Raw genomic sequence first — 14156 nt, forward strand, 5'->3', positions numbered from 1 at the left:
AGAGAAATAAAATGGGGGGACTACTTTTGCGATTCAGCTAAAATAGGAGACCAAAACTGTAATTAAGTCAAATTAAAATAAAGGACCAAATTCGGAAGAAAAAAAAAGATAAAAGATTTAAACGTTAAGTGAAATTAAGTTAAGGGATCACAAGTGTTATTTAGCCAATATTTTATATCGTCACAATTAATTTATGTTAATTGTGAGTTGAATGTAATCGTCATTTTGTGATCTATATATAAACAGTATTTCAGACCTATTGTAATTAACATTTCTTTTTTATTATATCAATACAATTTTATTTCTATTTTTCTCTTTTTCAGATTTAATATCAATGTTTTACAATGTTCTATTATATACTAATCATATAATTTTAGAAGTAATTAAAATTTAAGTTAAACATTTTTAATGATTTTAGAAGTAATTAGAATTTAAGTTAAACATTTTTAATGATGTAAAGATTACTACTAGAATGAAAAAAATGAAAGCGGCCGTATAATATGATTAAGTGGAAGTAATGAGAGGTCACGAGTGGTTATATTGACATCCATGTAAAAAGAGAGACAATCTAACTATGAAACACAGATAGTAACACGGACACTTGACACAATATTGATATGTTGACATCAATAATAATTTAAGATAATGCATAATTGAATGTCATTAAAATCCTGGTACATGTTAGGCACCGAAACATTAATTCGATTTGATGTCGGTGTTAAAGAACAATTTAGATCCCATGACATAACAAATTGAACTTTTGTGGATAAAAACATTGTCTTGTTAGAAATACTGGCCATTTTTTATTTGTTCTTGTTGTTTCTTTGGAGTTGCCAAAGAGCTGCTTCCTATTTTTGTATATGAATGGATGGAAATTTTATTCCAATTAAGTTAAATAATGTAATGGGGTTGGTTATGGTCCCATTTAATAGTATTATTATTACTATATACTAGTTAGGAAACCACTTGGCCTTATTGTTTATGGAGCATTGCTTGCTATATGGTATGATGGCTACATAAACTCTAAAATAACTCCATTCAAAAGTTTAGAGAGTGTTATCTTGGAGTCTATGATTAGTAGATGCATTGCAGAGTGGTTCATGGACTTCCCATAACTTAAAGTATCTTGATAACATTTGATGTGAAAATATGGTTATATGAAGCTAACTTTCGGTTTAATAATACTTACCCTTAAATAATGACCATCCTAAATTTGGAACTTCTTTAATGTAAGTTGCAACATAATGATGATGTCAAAGTTATAACTACACTGATGTGAAAGAGACTCTTGTTCAATCTTCTCTCTCTCATTCCCGTTTTATGATCTTGTTTTGGGCTATAGATGGGCAGTCATTGTTATTGTTTTCATTTTATTTCCTTCATCTGTGAACTCAAAGTTAGGTGATATCTAAAAAAAAATTGAATTAATATATGACCATCAAGTGATATCTGAAAAATGAATTAATATAAAATCGGTTGGTGTTTAAATATTTTACACTATCAATTAATCATAATTATTATATTATTTAAATTTAATTATAACTACTTTAAAAATCATACATGAGATGAATTGATAGTGTAAAATATTTTTACATTGATAATATCAAAGTTAAACACATAAAATTAGATGGGAAATAAAATGCCTAATAAAATAGGTAAAAAAGAACCAACAGAGATTTGATTTAAAAGAAGAGACTAGACTCTCACAACGTAATAAATTTAAGTTTGAATCTCTACTGAGAGAGATACTCACATTTAGTGTTTGATACACCTCAAATATGAATATGAGTATGAAGAAATACTCACATTTAGTGTCTATGTGCCTCAAACATGTTAAGAAAAATCTTCAAAAGGAACTTCTTAACTAGTTTTAATGAACTAATACTTTGAAAAAACAGCACTTAAAGCTAAGCTGTTTAAAAGGACACAAATTTTAAGCACAGACTTTAGGAAAGAAAATTCAACAAAAGCCATTGATTAGCCTCCCAAAGGACAAACTAATAAATATGATCCGTGAAGTAAGTGAATGAATGAGTCCAAACATTTCCACTAAGATCATGTCTACATGTGAATCAAGTATCTCATCAGAATGTAATCTTTAGTGAAAGGATTTGCATTCATGTGAGTCCCCGATCAAGAATATCCACATCATCTTGCAATTAATGTACAAAGTGGAGACTTAACATGTGAATAAAATGGTCCATATCTTATACCACATTCATAATCTTACTAACTTGTATAAAAATAAAAAATAAAATAAAATCTTATCAACTACTTGGACCATAACACTCAAAGCTCAACAAATTTATCTAATTCTCTATTAATAATACCTTCTGTACAAATCAAGTGTAAACCAAAGATTAACCACAAGGGATGGGGGACTTCAATGAAGGTTTGATTGAATGTTAGTTCCTATAACTTACTCTATGTACAGTTCTAGCTACCACAAATTGCTAATTATGTACAACAATGCCAAGATGAACCTTAGTTTACTTCCAAACCTTGATGGCTCCATCTCTACCACTTGAAAGTAGAAGTCTCTGGTTTAACTTAACCGAAGCCACAGAAACAACAGAATCGCGATGGCAACCGGCAGAATCAGTGGCAGCGGCTGTAAGAATTGCCTTTGCTGTCAGCTTGGTTGCAAGAGGACGTCTTTTTGTTTCCTGTTTATAAGAGTAGAAGGTTAAAATTTTGCTGCCTATATTCTAAACAATTTGGAAAATTTAAAGGAGAAACAAGCAATGTCCAACAGCATTTAGATGGTACAATAGATTTAATCCGTAAAGAAAATCACTTGGGTAATAGGAGACTTTGGCCATTAGAAAACACTGGATTGGAGAAAGTAAAGATTCCTGTCAACCATGCTTTCATATGTCATCCTATCAGACATTGACTCCCTCCCACAGGCCATTCCCCCTTATTCCCCTTCTCATTGTAGATTTGAGATACTTAAAATAGCTTCTACAAGGGATGCATGATATAGAATAATAGAAACGACCTATTTCAAGTTGATTTAGAATGAATCATTCCTGCAACTATATTTTCTCTATTTATGTAGTAATTGAAAACTGTAATGGAAGACCGGCTAAAATTTGAACAAAAAAACACACAAACTAATTAGTTAATTCATGATAGCTGGGTATGTCCAATTTCTTGATTAGTTCAGCAAAGGAATCAAGAGCTGATTTTGGGAAGTCGGAACATAAGTAACTAGTGAGAATAAAAAGAAGGCACAGTTGAGCTGATCCAACCAAAAGTGTACTACCAAGGTCATATCTAAAAGATAATTGAAGTACTCGAAATCAGCAGTATCAACCATAATTTCAGCCAACGAGCATAAACTGAATGAGAACCTTCCCCTTCCAACAAAATGGTTGATACAACAATAAACCGAAACATAAATTACCTGTACAACTTGCACTCCAAAACTAGATTTTGTTTCGTAAAAATCATCATTTCCAACACCTTTAAGGTTTGGTCCACAAACACAGTAACTTCTGTCAGGACTGCAAAAAATAAACAATACATAAATAAATTCAATTAGATTATTTTCACAAGAAAAACAAGTACATGAGATTGAAGTTCAACACAAAACCTGTAATGATCCCATCGACGTATCTTTAAATCAGTGCCCCCAGTCAATAAATCACCCCCTGGTAAGGGAAGTAATGTGCGAATACCAGGAAGACGAGGAGGAGGTTCATTTAGCTCATCAACTCTGTACTTGCGATTAACATTTCGTCTTGGATCTGATTGAGAAGTTGGCTTACTTGAAGGTTTGGCCAAGGCCCAAGGCATATCAGACATTTCTGCATCACTTTCATAATTGGCTGTCCTCAGTACCTGCAACAAGATTTGTTATTTGTACCAGACAGTAATAAGAGATCGTTAAAAAAATGACAATAATAAGAGTACTATAAATATGAAACATCAATGTATTTCTTGTGATTCAATATAGTTATGAACAATTTAAACAAATTACAATTTGATGTGATGCAACAGAATTAAGAAACCAGCTCATGATAAATTATAATTTATACAACGCTTTAAGTTCTTGCAGTTGCGGTTAAAACAAACGGTGGTAAACTTCGGTAAAAGAAACCCATATATTCTCTGGATAAATAGTAATGGGACTTTAAACAGTATATTTAATAGAACTATGTTTTGTTCTGGCACATGTTTCTTCGTTTTCTATAAACAATTAAAATATCCATACCTGGTGGCAGCTAGCATTCTCTGCATTCCAAAGTGAAACTTCATTGTAACCCGCAGCAACATAAACAAGGGGCCTAGTGGTCGAAGACAGAGAAGCATTTGGAGGAGGAAGAAAGAGACAAATCTTTTCTATTGGACAAGCATGAGAGTACTTCCAAGAGTTCACAGGTACAAGAAATCTAAGATCCCAAAGTGTAACTACACCCCTGGATGACCCTGATACAAACCAGTTGGAACAAGGCCCTGATGCTAGAGACAAGGTGTAGCCCTCATCAGGAGTAGCTTTCAATGTCCAATTTTTAGAACTTGACCTAGTGTCCCATAGATGAATGCCACGGTTCTGGGTGCTATACATAATGCTATAGTTATCCACAGGGCAATTTAAAAGGCCAAGTATGGCACCCTCTTTGGTATCCTTCTTTGTGATATCAGCAATACCAGAATACTTCTCAACAACATTTCCTAGACCTCTAGATATATGATCAACAGAAAACATATGAATAAATCCATCAGATGCTCCAACTACCACTTGTGCTGAACCTGGAAGCATTGCTACACATAACGCACGGCTTCCCTCAAGGTGATAAGTTAGCTTCGACCTGAATGAAATGTCTTTTTCCAGCTTTTTGGAATCCCAAATCTTGACTGTAGAGTCGTCAGATGCACTCACAAAAAAACTGTGATCTGAAGAAATTGCTATGTCACTGACTGCTGAACGGTGCTCCTGGAGGTGTGCAACCAACACCCCACGCGGTCTCCAACCAGAATCAGGAATGGATGTTCGAGCAAAAGATTGAAATCCTGATATATCAGCTTGGGCAGCTGCATCTTCTAGTGAAATTGGTGTACCTTTAATATTAGAAGATAATCCCACATCTTGAAATGTGCTATTTACAAAGGCTGTCTCATTTTCCTTAGGATCTGGTTCATGTACCACTCGGTGGAACTGTTTAGAACCATTGCTCATGCTAAAAGAACCTGAAAAAAGCTTTGGTGCTGGAACTGAGTTGGCCAAATTAAAGGACTTACTAAGTGGATTAACCCAAGGCATTGCAGATGAACTAACACCCAGAGAATTCATTTGCACTGGACAATCGGATGCAGCAGGAGGTACTCCCATTCCTCTCCTGTCCACACTGAAGGAGTACAAAGGTATGCCTTCTGATGGCTTGTCATATGTCAAACTGTTTACACCACTAAAGGTTGGTGACATAAATCCCGAAAACTGTAACTTATCCAAGCATTGGGGATCACGGTGTCCCACCATATTGCTATCACTATGCATAAAGGCCCCCATATCTCTTAATTTTGCCTCAGCTTTGTCACAATCAGTTAACCCTGGCTGTTGGAAGGAAGATCCAACAGTTTGTTGAGCCCCCAAACCTTGCTGCTTGTCAGCCCAGCTATTTAACGAGTCCAACTCATCGATTCCTTTTTTTAATAAATCCATTTCCCATATTTTAGACTGTGATGAACTATACCATATCTTTCTCTGTCTTTCTAACATGTCCGAACTCCTGGAGTTCTCCAAGACTTCATAGAATACCTGTCTTGAGACAGGAGGTTTTAAACATGACAAAAGGGCTTTCTCTGAAGCAAGAGACACAGGCTGTCTACGAAGGAAAGGTCGTATAACAGGAGCAAGGAAAACATCAGAATCCACTACACCCAGGCTTTCGCTGCTAGCAGCAATGAAAGAGACGACTGATCTTCGTACCCATTCACTAGGATAACACAATAAAGGAAAGGCACGCTCGATCATTTGAAGCAATATCCTCTTCCGGAAGAAACCACTTTTGCATAGAATAGTCAAACATTCTAAGGCTCTAACAATGACAGCTTCTGTTACGTCACTTAAAGCTTGCTCAATGTAAGGTAATAGATATTCCTCTACACTTCTTTGGCCCACAAAAAAGCATACATAAACAATCTTTTCGTAGAATACCGTCCTTAATTGCTCGTCTCGGTCATTTAAGAAGGCAGGAAGGATAGGTAAGAGAGTGTCATTACTTTGTCTCACACCAAAGAAGTAGCAAAGTTTACCGATGTCCTGAAGAAGTGCTCTCCTAATATTTGGTGTTTGCTTTGGACCCATAACAAGTTCTTGAACAACCTCTGCAATTGATTTCCTCAGATGCAGAAGCTGGACATCACTATTTATCATCTTCATTCTCCCAGAGTTCTGAGTGGATGATGTCAATGGCTTCAGTGGCAAACTCAGTTCATCAAGAACACCTGCCTCACTCAAGCTTATTGAGTGTATCAAAAAGCCATAAGCAGTGAGTGCCAGCTTAGCTATATTGCTGGCATAGCATATCCGCACACTTTCCTCGGGATCATCGGGAAGCATAGAAAGCATAGGAAGAATATACTCAGGAAATATCTTTGCATCACTGGGAGGAAAATCACGCACTATGGGCAGAATGTCACACAAAGTCTCCAAAGCAGCACAACGCACAATTGCTGCTGGGTCAGAAAGCATTGCAATCACATATGGGATAACACGCTGCAATCGATCTTCATCGTCAATATATAGGGCAGAAGCCTTCAACAAGAGTACAGCTGCCCTCCTCAGGTGAGGCAACTTGACATTGCGTATGCAGGAGCAGAGCAAAGAAGTTATCAAAACCATGCCTTCACAAATCATACTACCCTTTGGTAATGGTAGAAAAGGCGTTCCAAATGTATCTAACTGACTATCATACTCTGACATCAACGAATTTAAATTGTCCATAGTAATACTTTTCAAAAAGGGATGATCATTTCCTCGAAATGCATTGGAGATAGTTTGAAGCAGCTCACCAGGAGACTGCAAACTTTTTAGATTTTCAGAGAAGTTAGAATTTTGTGTAGTTCCTATTACTTGCTGTGGACCAGATGGATTCTTATTATTATTTTTAGCACCCCTTAGTAGGCTATTAATATCACCAAGAAGTTGATACTGATCATGAACTAAGCCTTTGCCTATGTCCTCTCTTTTCCTTCGCGAGTCCTTCATGAAACTTGCGCTTTCTTTGGCAACGATCTCTTCCAAAAGTTCTCCAGAAGTAACACCTGCATCATCAGATGAGTGTTTGTTCATCATTTGCTTAAGTATCTCCTGGAAAGCACTCTGGCATAGTAAAACCTACATAGATTGTTTGCACAGAATCCAGGTAAAATAAGCAAGTTATAGAAAACATCAAATAATTGATGGACAAATATATATTTTAGTAAAGCCATATACCCTCATATCAGAATGGAGAGGACTCCAGCAACGGTAAAAATCATGCAGAAATGGTGAAAAATAGGTAGGGAATACAACTCCTGCATATTCCTTTAGGTATTCTTCAGCAGAAAATCGAGACTCTGGTTCTAACTGAATCATGTGTTGAATCATCTTACGGATTCCAATATCTGGTATCTGCACCCATAGAAAATACAGTATTTAAAATATTAAAAACTGAGTCATAAGTATGGCTAACCCCCTACTGATGGGCATGGGACCATGGGAAGATGAAATAAGACACAAACACACAAATAGAGTACTTTTTCAAGATGTTGACTTGGATCATGTTGTCCTCTGCGATATGCAAGAAGTTGAGACAGTTCAAATAGTGGCTGGCCCTCAAGGAAAAGTTCAGCAATTACACACCTGAGAGTAAAATGATATCCACACATTAGAAAAGAAGAAGCACAAAAAATAAAAATAAAACTAATAAAAAAAAACGGTATGTCGGAAAAAAACCACCTTGGTTACTTTTCAACAAAATGAATCTAGGGACTTGAGGTACGACCAAAATTTATATAACAATCAACTCAACAGAAAATTAAACATCACCACTACCTCACCATAATTACAAAAGTATAATGCCTTTCAGAGTATATTTCATGCACATAAGGATTCTTATTTTATGCCGGAAACATGGTTGAAAAGCAAAAACATTTCCTGCAAGATTAAGATTCTTGCAGCAAAGAACGCTCACCCGACAGCAAATAAATCCATTGATGGCTTTAGGGGGGAATCTTGTGCCACCTGCATCTCCCCTCCATGTTCATAAAACCTCTGACATGACACAGCCCCAAAAAAAGATGAAAGAAATAGTTATTAGAAATATAATCATGTTCTGTAAGAACAGTAGTGATCAGCAAGAAAACATGTAAGCAATGACACACGAGAAGGATTAATGTCTTGAATCACTAGTTGCATTTTTTTAGTTTTAAACAAACTAAAGAAAAAATACTTGTTCGATAATATTATTATAAAGTTCAAAATTGTAAAATATTCCCAAAAAATTCTAGAAAGTGGCTGTCAAAGAGCATGACAGAATCCTCTGTTAACCTTAGTGTATAACCTAAAGCCCAGATCAGTATTATTTTTAAACATGTAAAACGAAAATTTAATAACCAATAGATTCCTAGTTTAATCAAGTCATCAGCACCACTTGCTTAATTCACAATTTAATTAAACCTCTAGACAGAGGATTACCTAGTATACATTTCACTTGCATCTTTATAATAGAATTCACACCAATTAATAAAGATAAATAGAAAAACCAGCAATAATGTATGCAATAAATTCACAGGATAACTAGTAGGAAATTTCAAACTTAATAATAGCACAAAAGCATCTTGACTGAGCCAACAACTCAAATACGGCAGAAAATATATAAATAATCAAATAGTATTAAAATTATAGGATCCAACCTCAGGTGCCAGATAGCAGAGTCTTCTGCCACCCGTGTCAAAGAAAAAAGAGAAATCAGATGGGTCATCATACGGAATGTAAGTGGGTTTGAAAGAGGCAAAGTCAGCAAGGTAAACCCAATTCGATGACGTAATTAGCACATTTTCACACTTGATATCGCCTACAACAAATAATGCAAAAATTTACATATAACATCAATGGAATGCCAATCAACCCATGATACGAGAAAGTACCATCAGCAACTAATAGATCCTTCTCCATTATATTATCTCTTCTCTAATTGTGTATGTCTTTTAAAGCTTAGGTATCAATCAAATTAAAACTTACCATGACACACTCCCTTCTCATGGCTCTGTTTTACAGCTAAAAGCAACTGTGTAATACCCCAAACCAAATAAAAAAGTCAATAAAAATACAAAGCTTCCATATGCAAAAAAAAATGAAGTAGTAAAGTGAAGAAGACCTGAAAAGCCAACCATTTCTTCTCAACGAAACTAAGAAAAGGTCGAGTACTTAATCGATCATGCAAATTATGGAAGAAATATTGCCTCAAAAGATAAGCTGCTTTATCCGTTTCTTGCCAAAACTGCAAAATCACAGACACAGCCACATGAGCAATTTAAAGTAGATGGAAAAAACAAAAAAATATAAATAAAACAAAAATAGAGAGCAGACCATCATAGAGCCTTTTCAGTAACCAAATATAGTAATCCTATATTCCCTCAAACTACATAGAACATCATGTCTTTCGAATTTTAAGCCATTAAAATCAAATTGGCTTAAATTTCAGTTAGAAACACAACCACAATGTCGACTTAAAAATCAAAACAGGTTAAAAAAAAGTAGCAGAATATCAACAAGTATTTTCAGTGACCAAACACAGTATTCAAAATCCCCTCAAACTACAAAATAACATCTAAGCAAAATTTAAGCTATGAAAATCAAATTGACTCAGCAGTAAGTTTTGCAACACTGACACTTCTGATCGAAGACACGTCCAAGTGTCCGTGTCTAACACCAACACATATTCAATTTATTCATTCTCTCAAATTGTCCGTATCTAACACTGACATTGAAAATTTCATTCAATTAATTCATTTTCTCAAACTATTATGTAGTTAACATGTCAGTCAGTGTGCAGTGTATGTGGTTCATAGGCAACAAGAGTGGAAATGGAAATACAGCGCAACCACAATTTCAACTAAAAAATCAATACAAATACGAAAGAATAAAATATGAACAAGAATTTTCAGTAACCAAACATAGTGATTAAAACTCCCTCAAACTACAAAACAAAGTCTCAATCAAATCCCAAACCGTTAAAATCAAATTGACTCAGCATTCCACAATTTCAACTCAAAAATCAAAATTAAAATCAGCAAAAATATCAACAACTCCATTCAGTAACCAAAAACAGTAAAAAAAAAATCATAATTAGCTCAAACTACAAAACAACATCTCATTCAAATTTTCAGCTATATAATAAAAATCGAAAATAGAAATAGGTGAAAATTGAAACCTGAAAAGGCCAAACGTGAGGATGATCAATGTTACTGAAAATATCTTTGATCTGAGAAAGACGTCGTTCATAATCAGAGAGATCGATGAAATCGCCACGTTTGAAATAAACTTTGACGAGAACCAAACCTTCGTCGTGTTTACACTGAATCGATTTGAAGAAACGACCGCGTCCAAGAACTTCTTTCAGAACCAGATTATACGTCGACGGTAACTCGTGTAGGTAATACTCTGACGCTGAAACTTGCGTCGTGCGCGCGATTTTGTTCCCCATCGATTATCATCAATCAATCGCTTTTTTCTGCTTTTATTTTTATTACTTCACTGATTTTCGCGTTTAGCGTTCTGAGATTTTCGTGTTTAGCGTTTAGCGTGAGGTGTGTCTGTGGAAGAAGCTCCACTTTTTTAGAGAGAGAATAACGAAACAAATTTATGCATTACATTTTTTAATTATTTAAAATTGACAAATGTTACAATTTAAAAGAAAACTAAACATAAAAAGAAAATGGTAAATGTTAAGAACTCATAGAAAAAGATACGTCAACAATTGGAAATACTATATTTATATGTGGAATCATTATTTGGTGTAGTTATTGAGTTTTTCCAAAAGTTAATGTATAGTATTAATTTTAATAGGTTAATTTGTGTTTTAGATTAAATAGGTTAATGATATTTAAGGTCTAATTTTGACGTGATATATCATACATCATATAAAATATGTTGTGATCGTATATTGGTTAGATTTTGAGAAGAAAAATTATATAAAAAACCAAAAATATATTTAATATAGTGTTATAAGTGAATATTTGATGTTTGAAAAATATTTTTGTATTGAATACTACTATCCTATTTCTATAAAATGTTGATGTGACATTATCTACTAGATAAATAATGATATAATTATATATATATATATAACTAAATTCAGTGACGTTTTTATAGTTTTTATATGATATGTGAAAAAAAATTAGCTACGCTTTTGGAGTCAAATTCGAAATCGATTTTTCATAGTAAACTTTTTCTTTTTAAAAGAAAATACTTCTCAAAAATATTTTAATATAAGTTTATTAACATTGCATTTACAAAGTGAGCGGAAACATCCAAAATTAACTTTTTTATTTAAAAATATTACTACATATAGTTAAATAATATAACAATGAGGGTTATGGACATTGATAACCGACTACCCCTTCTAAGTTGATGATAACATACACAAGGGAAGGCTATTGGGTACTAGTGCATCAAGTTGTGTGTGTTTGACTAACAATTGAAGTCATAAGTCTCTCCTATTTAGGAGGAAAATTGAAATTCTAATGCTTTTTGGTAAAACAACTTTTAGAGGCTTATAAGCTTTTTAGTAAAACTTCCCAAAATAATCCCATAACCAGTTGTAGCCAAAATAATCCCATAACCATTTGTAGCCAAAATAATCCCATAACCATTTGTAGCCAAAATAATCCATACATAAGCCATTCCAAAACAGTTATTTAATGACATATATATTAATGTCGTGACTCTCACAACAAATTTTTAAACTAATAATATAAAATTTGATGAACAAAACTACATCTGTTAGATAATTTTTTGCATTTGTAAACAAAATTGATTACTTATCATGAAAAAATACAACTATTGTATGTAAAAAAAATTATTTTAATTATAAACAGGGTAATTTGTTGTGTATGTGAGGATCTAATTGGAGTTATATTTTGAGGTCTAATAAAACATTTCTCATAGCTTGTTCACCCTAGATATAAAAGTATATTTATAGGTTACATCCATAAAAGACACTAAATATAAATATCCTTACAGAATTTAAATTCGAGTCTATACATGTTTGCCGTTAGTAACCACACAATTTGAGGATTTTCGAAAATGAATCCAAATATCAAATGAAATATAATAAACAAAAGAAATAATAAAAGGTACGTAGTTGTGCATATTCCATAGTAATATATTTTGATGACAAGATTAATCCATCCAATATCCAAGAGGGTGTTCAATATTATTGATAGAAGGGAGGATGGTACGAGGATCTATACATCATCTTGATTAACCTTAATATACAACATGGCTGATGATGATGGTTGCTTTTTCATACTTCCCAACAGCCGCGTCATCTTGTTCAAACCTTTGTATACATCATTTCCATTAACTTTGAATAATCAAAGCCACGCCTGATGATGGTTGCTTTAGCCTCAACAGACAAAGTTTGCTTTACATATTCAAGCTTAGATTCATGAGCAGCGTCATCTTGTTCTGAAAAAGCATCATATATGTGAGTGACTAAACAACAATCATCAGGTAAATTGAACATTTCAAATTCTCAGAATGAATTCTAAAAATATAAATTAATAAAGAATTCAAATATTGTGAAACTTGAATCAAAAGCAGTTGAACTTGCCTCGTATGATTCTTCGCCGAAACATATTCTTTTACTTTGAGCTGACTTATCTAAAGTTAATAGATCAAACATCATCATAATAAAACAATACAAGAAAAAAGAATTGCATTTACATAATAAAACGTGAAAGAAAAAAGAATTGCATATTCACATGGTTATAAAATCTAAATCTAAATCACCATCATAATAAAACAATACAAGAAAAAAGAATTGAATTTACATAATAAAACATGAAAGAAAAAGAATTGCATATTCACATGGTTATAAAATCTAAATCTAAATAATCATCATCATAATGGTAGATAATTAATACAATATTCAGCAATGTAACGTAAAAACCGTACCAAACAAATAAATTACTAAGAATGACTTTTACAAACAAAACTAAAGAATAAAAATAAAAGAGGAAATTAGGGTTTTACACATTTGCGATGTCGTGCAGTGTAGAGAAAAAGAGAAGGGAATCTGAAAAGAAATATAAAGAAGATTAGATAACTAACACAAGTATGTGAAGAAGAAAACTAACCAGAGAAGATATCGGAAAATCGTACGAATCAAGAATGTGAGGTTTGGGAATGAATCATCGTAATTTAATTAAACTAGTTTTTAACTCTACGTCGCACAGAAAGAACGATTTTAATAAATAAATTATTATATTAGTTTATATATATATATATATATATATATATATCAAAAATTTAAAATTATAACTTAACTTAAAATAAAGTATGACTCCAATAATTTAAAATTAAAAAAAATTTAATTATAACTTAACTTAAAAACTACTTTTTTAGATGTTTAATGTTATTAATGAAAAGTATGACTTCAACCCTATGCCTTTTTGAATTCTACAAAGAATCTTATTTCTTTCCAAAAAACTTATTATAAAACAATACTTTTAATTTTAAACAAATAAAAACAATAATTATTAAAAAAAATTTAAATAATTAGATTAGATGAAATAAGAATTTTTAAAATAATAGACATAGACATATATAAAATAAGTAAATTAGTAAATGTAAAGATGAGTAAGTAACTTAATAATGAATTTTTATTTTTATTATTCAACCTATGTTATTTATATGAAATACATGACATTTAAGAATTCATATAAATTTTGTTGTATCAAGTGGGCAAAATATCTTTCATTTTAGTACTACTCACAAAATACTAAAGAAAAATAATTTTTCCGTTACAAACAAAAAATTACAATATACATAAAAACTATGAGTATCTTTTATCTTTGAATTTGCATGTTAGTCTTCATTAATCTTTAATTAATCTTTTGAATTCTTTTGAATTTGCGTGATATTTAATAATAAATTTAGA

At 32.7% G+C, this 14156-nt stretch overlaps 1 protein-coding gene and 1 long non-coding RNA gene across 2 annotated transcripts; both read right to left on the minus strand.

The window, feature by feature from the left end:
• Positions 1-2296: 2296 nt before the first annotated feature.
• On the minus strand, positions 2297-10855 carry LOC101490135 (serine/threonine-protein kinase VPS15). Its single transcript, XM_004513000.4, has 11 exons — positions 10425-10855; positions 9369-9491; positions 9233-9278; positions 8905-9065; positions 8184-8263; positions 7747-7852; positions 7445-7621; positions 4220-7345; positions 3599-3846; positions 3410-3509; positions 2297-2666 (listed from the first exon to the last, which is right to left on the minus strand). The coding sequence occupies exons 1-11, from the start codon at positions 10695-10697 to the stop codon at positions 2490-2492; spliced, it is 4617 nt and encodes a 1538-aa protein (XP_004513057.1). The 5' UTR covers positions 10698-10855; the 3' UTR covers positions 2297-2489.
• A 1345-nt stretch (positions 10856-12200) lies between these two features.
• Positions 12201-13382, minus strand: LOC140919117 (uncharacterized). The gene is made up of 3 exons (XR_012161697.1): positions 13250-13382; positions 12828-12877; positions 12201-12682 (listed from the first exon to the last, which is right to left on the minus strand). It is a non-coding gene; the product is annotated as an uncharacterized lncRNA (long non-coding RNA).
• Positions 13383-14156: the final 774 nt, after the last annotated feature.

Source organism: Cicer arietinum, chromosome 8 (assembly GCF_000331145.2).
Source record: "Cicer arietinum cultivar CDC Frontier isolate Library 1 chromosome 8, Cicar.CDCFrontier_v2.0, whole genome shotgun sequence".
In the NCBI taxonomy this organism is placed as follows: domain Eukaryota; kingdom Viridiplantae; phylum Streptophyta; class Magnoliopsida; order Fabales; family Fabaceae; genus Cicer; species Cicer arietinum.

What these genes read in the sequence shown, in the direction of transcription:
- LOC101490135 (XM_004513000.4), bottom strand. Translation starts at nt 10,697, where the DNA reads ATGGGGAACAAAATCGCGCGCACGACGCAAGTTTCAGCGTCAGAGTAT. An exon ending in CTCACGTTTGGCCTTTTCAG is followed by an intron (nt 9,492 to 10,424) that starts GTTTCAATTTTC and finishes GTGATTTTGCAG; the next exon opens with TTTTGGCAAGAAACGGATAA. An exon ending in CGTCGATGGGATCATTACAG is followed by an intron (nt 3,510 to 3,598) that starts GTTTTGTGTTGA and finishes TATTTTTTGCAG; the next exon opens with TCCTGACAGAAGTTACTGTG.